This window comes from Primulina tabacum, chromosome 8 (genome assembly GCF_025594145.1).
Source record: "Primulina tabacum isolate GXHZ01 chromosome 8, ASM2559414v2, whole genome shotgun sequence".
Classification (NCBI taxonomy): domain Eukaryota; kingdom Viridiplantae; phylum Streptophyta; class Magnoliopsida; order Lamiales; family Gesneriaceae; genus Primulina; species Primulina tabacum.
Genome location: NC_134557.1, coordinates 9,318,269 through 9,332,034, shown reverse-complemented (window position 1 = coordinate 9,332,034; position 13,766 = coordinate 9,318,269). Strand labels below are relative to the sequence as shown.

Genomic DNA, 13,766 nt, shown 5'->3' with positions numbered 1-13,766 from the left:
GAATGTTGAATATAAGAGTTGTAAACATTGAAAATTAGTGTGTGATGATGTATGTAATGATGTATTTATTTTTGGACCAAAGAAATTCTATAAATAAGTCTTTCAATTTGTGAAGAAAATCAAAATTGAGTAGAGAAAATTTTTTATAAAATATGTAATTTAATATACTTTGTGAGTTTGAAATTTTAATTTTTACCTTAAATTTTAACTTTTAACAAAAACTAATTTCAATCCATAAATCATGAATTCTGCCTCACTTCAACCACACCAAACACTATTTGTTTCTCATTAATTTTATGAACTGTCAATGGAAAGTGACATTCAGAAATTAGAGATGGGATTAACATTTCTTGGGATTACCAATTATTGAGGGATCCATACTACGATATGAGTGGTTGGTCTTGGCCCCATGATAGCTCCTCTTTCTTCTATGCAAATTATGACTACAGAATATGGACCATTTGGAAAATTCTAGCTGCATTTATGGTATTAGCTGATGTTCTTTTTTCATCAACCAAATTGTCTGTTTTTCTCCTATATTTCGACATTGCAAAATTTAAGTTGATTTTCTTCTAAATTCCAGTTTATATATACTCAAATACCCCCAAAATCGAAAAATCCATCAATCTTGTACAAACAAAGGATTGAAAATAAATGTAGTTAACTTTATAAAAAAATTTAAATAAACAGAAAAATATGAAAAAAAATATTCATTTTCGTCTCTATTGTATGGTTCGACTCATCTTTTTTCTCGTGTATTAAAAAAAACCGATGTAATATTTTCATTATCACAACATAGATGTAATTTGGTAAAGAAGATGGACTGAATCGGGAAATGACCAAAAGAATATGGAAAAAAATTAAGATTCAGAAACTAATTATTTTCTAGACAAATGAATTTTTCCCTGAATAAATGAAAACGATAATAAAAAAGTTGAGAAGCAGTCAAATTGAATCAATCAACCATGGTGATAGCAGGTAGAGATAATTTTGCCTTAAACTGACAAAATCTGATTACTGTAAAAAGTAGAATCATTGGGTTTCTAACTCTGTTTGGATCATTGCATGTAGAATCTATATACGTAGCTTTTCACCTTTGAAAGCCTTTAACACAAAAGTTTTACTGAACTCAAGACTACTCTCAACAATTCTCTTCATTAATTTGAACTATCCCCACCTCACCTGCCACGCACAAAAACACATGTTTCAGAAAAAGTAAGACATCCTTATTATTTTCTTGAACTCCTTGCTTGCATGGATAAAACAGTAGATCAAGATTTTAAGACTTTTTGTACCAGATTTAAATGCTTATCAATGAAGTAATCATTTGATGGATTTATGCCACTTTATGATTTGAGAGGTGTTCATTTAATGTCCCCGCGCAGCTTGGGAAATTAATTCCTTGTTATTTTTTGGAGTATTTACCAAATTGTTGTTTCTATGTATTTTTATGATTTCTGTTATCTATTTCCCTGGAATGAAGGGAAGTTTCAGGTACAAATGGTGTTATTTTTTGGTTCCGGCCAGAATAATTTTTTTTTTTGCTGGATTTTCTTCTGGTTGGGCTAGTTATGGAAAGGTGCCGTGTATTCTTGGCTGAAAACTCTCAATAGTTTTCAAGGTTCTTACTTCTTGTTGATTATCAGAAATGTTCCAGTAACACATGTTTCCTTGCTCTTTATCTTGAAATTGTTCGGTAAAGAAACGATTTTTTTAGCTATATGTAATGAATTGATGTCAGTTCATCCTAAGATGATTGGCAGATATATATTTCTTGTATTAAATCAGTTGGATTATGTGATCCTGATCAAATCTACATTCTTTTTTAAATGTTTGATTATCCTTTTCTTATTACTTATTTCATGAATCCATAGAGAGGCTGAATCTTTTAATAACTTGCATCAAAATCATATATCTCAGGAAACTAAAGTAGATGAGTGAAGAAGCCCAAGCAATCTGTTCGCATATGAGAAGTGATACCAAGAACTGGCAGCTACCAAGTTTTTGAGATCACTCCTGCCAGCAGACTGATAATATTCAAGAATAATCCAAGAAAATGATGAGGGGTCCGGTACCCGAAGAGTTCGCTCTGAAGCAGACCGCTCCCAAAATAGCTGGCGCAGGGGTGATCACTGGTGGTGATAAGGTTATCTGTGCCTATGACCTAGTTGAGCAGATGGAATACCTCTATGTTCGGGTTGTAAAAGCTAAAGATTTACCCGCAAAGGAAGTTAACCATTCCTGTGATCCATATGTCGAAGTAAAGCTCGGTAACTACAAGGGAATCACAAAGCATTTTTCTAAAAAGACTAATCCACAGTGGAATCTTGTTTTTGCCTTCTCTCAAGACCAGCTCCAAGCTTCATCTGTCGAAGTGGTTGTGAAGGATAAGGATTTTGTGATGGATGAGTTTATTGGTAGAGTCACCTTCGAGCTTGCTGATATCCCACGACGTGTTCCGCCTGATAGTCCCTTGGCACCACAATGGTACAAGCTCGAAGAAAAGAGAGATGAAAAGCTGAGAAAGGGAGAAATAATGTTAGCTCTTTGGAAAGGTACTCAGGCAGACGAGGTGTTTCCTGATGCATGGCATTCGGATGCAGCAGCTGTTGGCAGTGAAGGAGTTTCAAAGATTCGGGGAAAAGTTTACCTTTCTCCAAGGCTTTGGTATCTTAGAGTTAATGTGATTCAATGCCAAGATTTGCAGCCAAGTGACAGGAGTAGGCCCCCTGAAGTTTTTGTGAAGGTTAATCTTGGAAACCAGGCTCTTAAAACTAGAATATCATCATTGAGGAGTGTGAATCCATCTTGGAATGAGGATTTAATTTTAGTAGTTGCGGAGCCATTTGAGGAGCCACTTGTCTTGACCGTGGAGGATCGAGTAGCACCCAACAAAGACGAAATCTTGGGCAAATGCATGATTCTGCTGAACACCATCCCTAAACGACCCGACAACAAGTCAGTATCAGCCAAGTGGCTTAATCTTGAGAAGCATGCAATTGTTGAGGGAGAAAAGAAGGTTACTAAATTTGCTAGCAAGATTCACTTGAGGCTCAGCTTGGATGGTGGGTACCATGTGTTGGATGAGTCGACTTATTATAGCAGCGATTATAGACCAAGCTCGAAAATTCTCTGGAAATCGAGCATTGGCCTCCTCGAGCTAGGAATCATAAGCGCCACAGGTCTGTCACTGATGAAATCTAAAGATGGAACAGGAACTACAGATGCTTATTGTGTGGCTAAATACGGTCCTAAATGGGTAAGAACAAGGACAATAATCGACAGTGTTTCACCAAAATGGAACGAGCAATACACATGGGAAGTATTCGATTCTTGTACTGTGATCACAATTGGGGTATTCGACAACGGTCATTTACAAGGAGGAAAAGATGCCAGCATAGGAAAAGTTAGGATAAGGCTATCCACCCTCGAAACCGAACGTGTGTACACCCACTCATACCCTCTACTCGTGCTGAAGCCGACCGGCGTTAAGAAGATGGGGGAGGTTCAGTTGGCTGTGAGATTCTCCTGCTCATCATATCTCAACATGTTAAACAAGTACACTCAGCCATTACTCCCCAAAATGCACTATATCCATCCATTATCCGTCTTCCAGCTCGACATGTTACGGTTCCACGCGATTCAGATAGTCTCCGCCAGGTTGGGAAGAGCTGAACCGCCGTTGAAGAAAGAGGTAATCGAGTACTTACTAGACGTTGGATCGCATATATGGAGCGTTCGAAAGGCGAAAGCAAACTTTATGAGGATAATGAATGTGATGGGAGGGCTGGTTTCTATTGCAAAATGGTTTGATCAGATAAGGCATTGGAAAAATCCACTGACCACCATTCTAACACACATACTCCTTGTAATACTAGTCTTCTTCCCTGAACTGGTCTTCCCCACTTTCTTTCTCTTCCTTTTCTTCGTCGGTATCTGGCGATACAGACAGAAGCCGAGGCATCCGCCCCACATGGATATACGCCTCTCGAACGCAGACGCAGTTGGTCCCGACGAGCTAGACGAGGAATTCGACACGTTCCCGACGTCCAAATCATCGGACATCGTGCGTAATAGATACGACCGGCTGCGGAGTATCGGTGGGCGGATTCAGACGGTGATGGGGGACTTGGCTATGCAGGGGGAGAGATTCGAGGCTCTGTTGAATTGGAGGGATCCGCGAGCATCGGCATTGTTCGTGACCTTTTGCTTGGTTGCGGCCATTGTGCTGTATATTACGTCATTGCAGATAGTGGCGTTGGTGGCGGGTTTTTATCTGTTGAGACATCCTAAGCTGAGGAGTAAGGTTCCGCCATTCTCAACTAATTTCTTTAAGAGGTTGTCTGCAAGATCAGATTCCATGCTGTAATTTATGTAGAATCAATCAATTCAGTCTCTCCTTAACTTAATTTGTCAAATTTCACTTTAGTCTATCGATAATGATAAAAAAAACTGTACACACTAGTATATAAATAAGAGTTATAAGGTAGTAATTTTTAAAATAGTCAAAATAAAAATTGTATATTTTGATATAATGAATTAAAAAAAAACAGCAATAAAGAATGTCCAGCTAACGATAGAGCTTGAACTTCAAATTTCGAAAATATATACATACTATCCACTAAGTTATACATGTCTCGAACTAAAAATTTGACACTTTATTGATTTATTTAATTACAAAATTAGTTGTGACACCAAATCTTTTGGCTTTATTAACATATCCAATCGCTTCCAAATAAGGCTAATTTTATATTTTTTATTTATATTCAAATAAAAATAATAATTATATTTATAGAAAGTAATGAAATATTATATTGTTGTTTAAATTAATTCGTATCATAATTTTAAAATTATTAAAACAATAAACTATAATTTTTAAAATGTCGAAAAAAAACGAATAAACAAAAATATAATATTTATATCATATATTGACTTTAGGTTAAAAAAGAAGTTGGTATCTATTTTTGCCCCGGATAGAGACACTATATATATATATATATATATATATAAGTATAGATTAAATCGCCTCTAGATAAGGATAATTTTATATTTTTTTACTTTCTTTTATTTATTTCCGGTGCTCCGATTTTTGCACTAAAATCGCAATTATCTTACCAGAACGATTTTAGTTACCACAACAGGAAATTGGATTAAAACGGACAAACTCTTCCCGTACCATTTTACCTGTCTCCTGGCCGCCACACACGCAGTTCAACCCAAGTCTTGAATTACCCAAGTTTCGAAGGGGTTCTCCCGGCGGTGATCAGGAATAATTTTTTAATGGCTGTGATGGAAGATATAGGAGTTGATATCAGGTTTGATCGGTCTCTTTATTTGCTGGAGAAATGAATACTAGTGTGATTTTTTAATAATTAATTGTTCTCTACCGGATTTTTTGTATCTTTTTTTTTAAAATTGGAATTGATGTTGAATGATTGAGGGTTTGTACGCCATGGGAGGAATTTGAAACTTCTCGTGTGGTTTTGATGAGCTTATAAAATTTGATCTGCGTTTCTCATTTCCTGAGTCGATTAACATATCATTGTGATAGAGATGATTATGTTGTTAATTTCTTCGGTCGAATAGAGCGTTGATTTTTTTTTACTCATTTGTGGATTATTTAATTGCTACGTTGCTCTCGAAAAATTGTGACGAAATTAACTTATGTAATTTTGCTTGGAATTGAGCATGATACGAACTTTACATTGTTCGAGAATTTGTTGAAGACGATGTTTTCTAGCGAATTATTTATGGGGGAATATTTCAGTATTTGCTCTTGATTTTCATTGATGAATCTGATCGGAACCCATTTATGCAATAGCTCGGATATTGACATTGATGATGTAAGAGGTACTGACATTGATGATGTAAGAATTGCTGATAACATAGAAGAGAAGGATGTTAGTGATGAGGAAATTGAGGAAGAAGAATTGGAGAAACGAATGTGGAAGGATCGCATCAAGCTCAAGAGGATCCATGAAAGGCAGAAGCTTTTGAAACAGCAAGCTTCAGAGAAGCAGAAGGAGAAGTCCTCGACGGATCAGGCGCGCAGGAAGAAGATGGCACGAGCCCAAGATGGCATTTTGAAGTACATGTTGAAGCTTATGGAGGTTTGCAAGGTTCGTGGATTCGTGTATGGAATTATTCCTGAGCAGGGTAAGCCAGTCAGCGGTGCATCAGATAATATACGAGCTTGGTGGAAGGAAAAGGTGAAGTTCGATAAAAACGGCCCTGCAGCCATCTGTAAGTACGAGGCTGAGTGCCTTTCCAGGGAAAACGGAGGTGGATATGAAAATGGGAATCCACAGATGGTTCTTCAAGATCTGCAAGATGCAACATTAGGATCACTTTTATCATCCTTGATGCAGCATTGTGATCCACCTCAGCGGAAGTATCCACTTGAGAAGGCCATCCCACCTCCTTGGTGGCCAACAGGGAATGAGGAATGGTGGACGAGGTTGGGATTACCGAAGGGTCAGGCACCCCTGTATAAAAAGCCTCATGATCTGAAAAAGATGTGGAAAGTAGGGGTTCTCACGGCTGTTATAAAGCATATGTCGCCTGATATTGCAAGGATTAGGACTCTAATTAGGCGTTCAAAGTGTTTACAGGATAAGATGACAGCTAAAGAGAGCTTTATATGGTTAGGAGTTTTGAGCAGGGAGGAGTCCTTAATTCGGCATTCCAGCAGTGATAATGGTTTGTCTAGCATTAGTGAGACACCTTTAAAAACTCAAGGAAATAAGAAGAAACGTTTGGTGGACAGTGATAGCGATTATGATGTTGATCATGTGGATGATGGGCTGGGATCCGTTTCATCTAAAGATGTCAGGAACAATGAATCTGCAGATATTGAATCTTCCTCCAGTTCATGTGACACCTGATCCAGTCAAAGCGAAAGTACATTTAGCAAAACGGCCACATAAAAGAAGACGGCCTAAATTAAGAAGTCCTGCTAATCGACTGGCAGCACCGTCTCTCAACAAACATTTGGCTAAGGATCCAGAAGATGTGGCAATGAGCATAAGCCACCGCAGCATACAGATTTCTGGATACCTGATGAATGAAGGCCGGGCAGCAAATGATGCAATAGCAGCCTTGAGGCCTCAGGAGAATAATGCTCAAGGCCAATCCTGCTTAGTGGAATCTGATGTCAACTTTGTCTGCTCGTTTCCTTCTTCAAATGATGTTCCCACAAACGTGTCCTCTGTTAATGAACCCGTGCTTTTTACCGCGACTCCGAGTGCTGACCTAGTACCTCATGGGTCTCATGATATTCAACTGTCTCAAGATTCTAGATCGCATAGAAGGCAAGAAATTACTATTTTACCTGAAAAAAGTCGTCATTCTACCTTGATCCAACAATTTCAAGGTCCGGGGTTGCATCATGGACCCCAAAATTCTTTGTGGCAACCCAGACCTCAAGATTCAACATTGTATCGGAGTTACTCAGCTGATGTTGGATCAAGTCATCAAGGGCGTCTGCCCGAGGCAGCTTTCACTAAGATGCAATATGGACCAGTGGATTTGAGCTTCCCTCTATCAGTGCTGCCACCCAGAAATGGTAAAGATATTTCCGGACAAGAGTTCCCAAATTTGTTTAAAGATGCATTACCGCATCAGCCAGATAGGCCCGTTGATCCACAGTTTACTTCTGGTCTCAATAACTTGCCATGTGAAGAGGCAAGATATAGCAGCCCATTCAGTCTTCCCTTTGATGGCACCAGTTCATTAGATACAATCGACTTTGACTTTTCTGTTGATGATGATGCGGCGTCCAACACTAACTTTGCTGAATGGATGGAGTATTTTGCGTCATAAGCTTCAAAGCCTGTGCATCTCCTTGCATATAGATGATGCTCTATATTTTGCATTTCTGGTTCAAGCATACACATTCTTGTGCTCAGCCGAACGAATTGCAGGTTAACTATGTGGTGGATGTTTTGTAACTGTAAACCGTGAATATAATTTTCTGTTGTATTATTTTTCCTAGGCTTCTAAGCTGATACCTAAATAATTCTATAATTGTCGTTGGGCTACACATACTTTGCTGTAACTTTTGAGACATTGGTGGATTGTTGCAAGTAAAACGGGTTTATTCGCTGGATTAGCAAAAGTGTCGGGTTGTTTGGTTCGTGTGATAAAATAAGTAAATGATATATAACGTGAGTGATTATAAAATAAAAAAATAAAGATAAATAATATTGAGATAAATTATATAATTTTAAATTGTTTAATTATTTTTATTAATTAGATTATGATTATTAAAATGTCTTTGTCATATATAAATTAATAATATATTCTTAAAATAATTGAATAAATAATAAAATTTCTTGATCTATTTATCTAAAAAATTTATAAATAAAATTAAGCTATATTAATTATTAAATTTTTACTAATTTCAATTTTCGAAAACAATTAAAAATCAATAAATTTAATAATAACAGAAATATATATTTATTGTGATAATTAAAATTTATTATGATAATTAAAATAGTAATACAAATTTGAATATTAAATAAGTTAGTAATAATTTTAATATTACGGTTAAAGATATTGTAATAGTTATAATTAAAATATGATTAATAACAATTAAATTAGTTATAATATTAGTAAGTTTATATATTATATTTAAATATTATTAAATTTGTTAAATTTAAAATTATTTTAAATTTTAAGATATTAAAAAAAATTAAAAATTAATCAAAACATCGTTATTTCTTATATAGCCATCAACAAAAAAATAATATATTTAGAGTGTGAGTAAAACCAACCTATCATAATCTTAATAACGCACAACAAATATTTGATACGTTACAATATATACCAAACCATGCTTTAAGCATTAGATTTTGTTGAGAACAAGACACGACTTAGCGAAGCATATTCATTAATTGTTGATAACAATAGTTCAGTCCTGATTTTATGTGTAATTTGATACTTATACATTATTAAATAAGACCACCTTCAAACAATCAATTTAATCCATTGAAAATAAATAAAATTCATCACTCTAAACTTTTCCTCAAAGGTAAAAAATAGTTATTTATACATCAACACAAGCATTGAATCCGATAACCAGAGATGGTGTATATGGTTAAACATTTGATTTGAAAAAAAGCAGAGAACGAGTAATTTTAATTCAAACCCGAAGAAGCAAAATGCATGTTACGTACAGAGGAATCAATTGGACTAAAGTCCAATACTCAAGCCCCAAAAAACTACACTAGTTCTTTCAATTCACGAAACAAATGTTCTTTAGCAACACAAATGGCTACACATAACGGCAATGAACGCGAAAAGAGGGGAAGTGGAAAATATCGAGGTACCGAATCAGTCATCTATCATGTTGCTCCACCAGAAGCTAACAGAAAAACTAGTGGTTAGAGACCGCACGTAGTGCCACCATTTTGGAGGGATGTATAGCATTTCACCTTCCTCTAGTATGCAATCAATAAAGTCAAGATCCAACACCTTCGGAAACTCTTGCTCGTCGATGTCATCTAGATCAACCTACAGAAAAGAAATTCACTTTTCGAGGGAACAAACGATACAAACTTTTAATAAAAAGAAAAAGAAATGGATACATGATAGGATGATAAAAATAGCAGAGCACTGAGGAAAACTAGATGTGCGAGCAGAGTGGTGGGATCAAGCAGGCCACCTGACTGGAATTGCTAAGCATGGATTCAGAGTGAGGATAAAGCTCTTCAGAAACTGAAGCAGGGTATAGTCGCACGTATTTTTTCCCGACAACCTGTAGAGAAGGATACGCAATCTCTGATCAATCTCTGATTAAAAAGAAGCAAGAAATATAAAACGATATATATACACGAACGGTGGATAGCTTGAGTGTTGCTTACAATAGCCTAGAGCAGTAACTATCATGAATCACAAAACACTTTTCAACACAAAAAGAACAAAGTTTACATGTTCTTGGTATTTTTCAATAAATCAACTGACAACCCTCTCAACTAACGAAAACAAACACAGCCTACATGGAGAGAAGGCAAGATCGTGTCCACCTTATATCCCAGCCTTCATCCTCCGCAAAAATACAGCTCAGCAATCCAGAACAGGAAACAAGTATAGGTCTGCTTTGGTGAAAGGTACAGACTCAGCAATACCAAATCAGCATTAAGGACTACACCATCCATACCTGAGCAAGTATATTATGGTGTGGATCGTGATGCAATGGAGTCACTGTCCCAGGAGGACCAAACCAAGCATTAACTGACTTTATCTCCCCACCACCAGCAAAACAATAGTCAGGTATAACAATATCATTCTTCAGTTCTTGTATCTGCAGATAAAATGGAATCGATTGTGAAAAATATTTAAGATGGTGTAACATTGATTTTATGGCGTCATATACAGTTTTTACCATAAAAATGATAAAACACACCTGATCAAACAACTGGTGCTGAGCTAAATATGTCACATTTGCAGAACAGCATTCATTGGATATAATCCTTTCCAGAAACTCGGAAAATGTGATTAATTCTTGCTTCCACTCCTGGCTTAGATAGTTTTTTCCTACCTGTAGGGTTCAACACAAAGGGGAAAAAAGTCACTGAAGAAGAGATAACCAGAGAACAAAATGAGATAATGTACTGGTCTTATAGCGAATCTAACTTACTTTTTCCTACCATTTCGACGTTATAGAATGCAACATCGCAATTACCCATTGTTGAAAGAGTTGACAATAATAAGGGACTTCAGTCAGGTAAAATCAAAGCTGAATGGCCTTATGTGCGCAAGAGGGAAAACGAAATTCTCACGGGAAACTAAACAACCAAGCAAAGTTTTGAAGATACCTCAACTGGAACTGTACGAAAACCTGCAACCTGTTTAAGGTAATTCGTGTCATTCCACCTATTCATGGCCGGCCAATGAGTCATGGAATCACAGAGTATCACTGGAGAACCAGGAACAAGATGTTCCCGTAAGAACCCTTCCAAGGAAAGGCCCGATTTTTCCTCCACTACCTTACAAGAAAGTGACTTGACAGGTAATACTCTAAGAACCTGCATGTCGACATTCACACGCAAGAAGATGTCAACAACTGCAAGTCCACTTTTATCATTTTGAATCTACGACGAGCATATAAATTTACCACATGGTTTGTCTTTATATGAGAAAGAAAGAAAGAAAAAAGGTGATTTCGGCTAGGTCCAAATCTATCACTCAGCGAACAAGTTCTAAATACTTTCCAGTGCTTATATTTCTATTCCTCCCATCCAGAAATTTTGATATGAAGTGGCAAATCATCAATTTTCATTAAAAAAAAACGGGGTTTAATGTCTGATCTATCAAATGTAATTCTATTTTTCGAAGCAACTGCATGTGAATGACTTCTTTTCCTTTACACGGAATTGCAATGCATCCGGAAAGTATCCGGACATTCGGATTCCAAGAGCTATGACTCGTTGATCACCATCAGATCATGCTGTTTGCGAATCGAATACTGTACAGCACTTATCTGAAGGTATGATATGACGTGCAAGAACGAACTCTAACACGAAACAGGAACAACCTAGTATATGCAAATTCTTTACCAGCGAAAATGATGTTCTCATCTGTGAGCGAAACTTTATTTTTTATACAATATTCACTTTCCAGTCCTGGGAAAAAAAGGAAACAACGAATTAGCAAATAGGGGACGAACCTCACCTTCTCCAAGTCGAATTCCTTAGACCACTGACCATTTTGCCGCCCTTCACGATTATCGCTCACCCCAATCCCTCCGAAGGCAGCGCTGACTTTTTCAATGCACAAATTCAAGTCGCCTCTCAATGTCAATCCACCCATAATGAGCCCCATATCAAGCACTCCGAGCGCAGGCTTCAATTCACCTGCGGAGTAATGGTGTTTCGCCACGTGGAGGCACGCCATTGAATAAGCATCTCTCCAGATGGGGACAACAGCGTGCCACGGGCCAGAGTGCAGCTGCTCCCACGCCATCTCCTTGGCGGCCTCCGCCGCCCTAGCGTCACCGGCGGCCGCCCGAGTGACCATTGAGGCGAAGGCATAGCCGCCCTCCGATGTTATTCGACGCAATAGGGTGGGGGACTCGGAGTCGAGTGTTGGCGTTTCGAGGGCGGCGGAGGGGCCGGTGGACATAGGAGGTAGATCGGTGGATGTGTGTAGAAAGTTCACAAAGTTCCAAGATTTGTGAGAACGGGAGATATTTCGATGGCTATTTAAAGTGCGTTTGGGTAGTAAAATATCTTCTTTTTCGACTTACGTGGCAATTTTCTTTGCATCCAAACAATTTCACAAATACTTTCCCTAAAATATTAACTTATTTCACAACTTATCATAAAAACAAAAACCAAATTTAATGAAATAATCATAACAAATCAATTTTATGACATAGATTTTGATCCGATCCGATCAATAAAAAAATCTTTTTTTAATATTCAAAATATTAGTTTTTACTTTAAGTTTTTATCGAGTTGTCTCTTTTGACAAGATGACAAAGACTTGTGTGAGACGGTCTCACGGGTCGTATTTTGTGAGACGGATATCTTATTTGGATTATCCATGAAAAAATATTACTTTTTATGTTAAGAGTATTATTTTTTTATTGTGAAATCGGTAGGGTTGATTCATCTTACAAATAAAGATTCGTGAGACCGTCTCACAAAAAGACCTACTCTAACAAAAATAGGTTCATTAGACCGTCTCACAATATATATATTTTTATAAAAAAACATAAAATTCTTTTCTTCACATTAATTAATTAAAATGTCTATTTTTGGTCAAAAACCCGCACAAGTATCTCAGAAGATATTTTTTTTCCCTGAACAATTGAAAAGTGTGACAAATGGAATGATTTAAAAAAATCGAATCAAGCCTCACAGAACAAAAAAAGGCAAAGAATTTTCTAGAAATTTCATTATGCAATCCCAATCAAAGAAAATATCAAACAGGACACCAATGATGTGGCTACAGTCTATTGGTCACTAGTTTTATTAAAAGTTGTGAAACTTATTACACTATTGTGACAGTTGTCCATGTAATAATATTTATTTCTTTTTTAAAAAAATATGATTTATTGTTAATTAAAGTGAAAGGGACAATGTGAATGACATTGGGCCAACCTCATGATGAGCCCATTGAAATATTGGGCTTCCATTTCTACAACTGTTTGGGAGTCGTTAGCCTGTCATTGTCAATGTCTATTCGTGGGATGTGGAAGAAAAGAAAGCCCACCACATATGGCCCATACATTAATATCATAATTATCTGTATATATTTATCAAGCAAGAAATAGTTGCTCTCGAAGAATTAAGAAAGACAAAAAATTGTATGATATGGTTTCACGGGTCGTATTTTGTGAGACGAATCTCATATTTGGATCATCCATGAAAAAGTATTAATTTTTATGCTAAGATTATTATTTTTTATTGTGAATATCGGTATGATTGAGCCGTCTCACAAATAATGATTCGTGAGACCGTCTCACAAGAGATCTACTCATTAAAAAATTCTCTGCAAGAAATACGAGCTTCTGGTGGCATATCTAGATATACAAGATTTGAAATACTTCTATTGTGTCTTGTATCTATAATTAAACCATGTGTTTCTCCAAATTATAAAATAAGTAGGTCTCCCCATAACATAAGAGGGCACGTCGAGCTCACACGAAGGGTTTTTTTTTTTTTTAAGAAATGTCAGATTTCGACAAGAAATTGTATGGTCTCTTGATATGTCCAATCATCAAATTGCATATCTAACCTCAAGAAATCCTTTATTATTAA

The 13,766-nt window shown here is 36.6% G+C and overlaps 3 protein-coding genes across 11 annotated transcripts; 2 read left to right on the top strand and 1 right to left on the bottom strand.

The window, feature by feature from the left end:
• Positions 1–1,091: 1,091 nt before the first annotated feature.
• LOC142553649 (multiple C2 domain and transmembrane region protein 5-like) lies at positions 1,092–4,379 on the top strand. Of its 6 annotated transcripts, none has more exons than XM_075664052.1 (2): positions 1,092–1,215; positions 1,921–4,379. In XM_075664052.1, exon 2 carries the CDS (start codon positions 2,057–2,059, stop codon positions 4,367–4,369), a length of 2,313 nt encoding a protein of 770 aa, XP_075520167.1. In that variant the 5' UTR covers positions 1,092–1,215; positions 1,921–2,056; the 3' UTR covers positions 4,370–4,379. The 6 variants fall into 6 exon arrangements, with proteins under 6 accessions (XP_075520167.1, XP_075520165.1, XP_075520166.1 ...); XM_075664050.1 differs by lacking the exon at positions 1,092–1,215 and adding an exon at positions 1,232–1,360; XM_075664051.1 differs by lacking the exon at positions 1,092–1,215 and adding an exon at positions 1,238–1,442.
• Positions 4,380–5,103: 724 nt separating this feature from the next.
• Positions 5,104–7,983, top strand: LOC142553648 (ETHYLENE INSENSITIVE 3-like 3 protein). Its single transcript, XM_075664047.1, is given in 3 exon segments — positions 5,104–5,315; positions 5,822–6,859; positions 6,861–7,983. Coding segments are annotated over 3 exon segments (2,034 nt in total). The 5' UTR covers positions 5,104–5,280; the 3' UTR covers positions 7,822–7,983.
• Positions 7,984–9,115: 1,132 nt separating this feature from the next.
• LOC142553647 (lysine-specific demethylase JMJ30-like) lies at positions 9,116–12,164 on the bottom strand. 4 transcript variants are annotated; one of them, XM_075664045.1, is made up of 6 exons: positions 11,674–12,164; positions 10,818–11,027; positions 10,406–10,540; positions 10,160–10,303; positions 9,665–9,757; positions 9,116–9,513 (listed from the first exon to the last, which is right to left on the bottom strand). In XM_075664045.1, the coding sequence occupies exons 1-6, from the start codon at positions 12,121–12,123 to the stop codon at positions 9,334–9,336; spliced, it is 1,212 nt and encodes a 403-aa protein (XP_075520160.1). In that variant the 5' UTR covers positions 12,124–12,164; the 3' UTR covers positions 9,116–9,333. The 4 variants fall into 4 exon arrangements, 2 of the variants coding, with proteins under 2 accessions (XP_075520160.1, XP_075520161.1); XR_012821981.1 differs by having other exon boundaries at positions 9,380–9,513; positions 10,026–10,303; XM_075664046.1 differs by lacking the exon at positions 9,665–9,757.
• Positions 12,165–13,766: the final 1,602 nt, after the last annotated feature.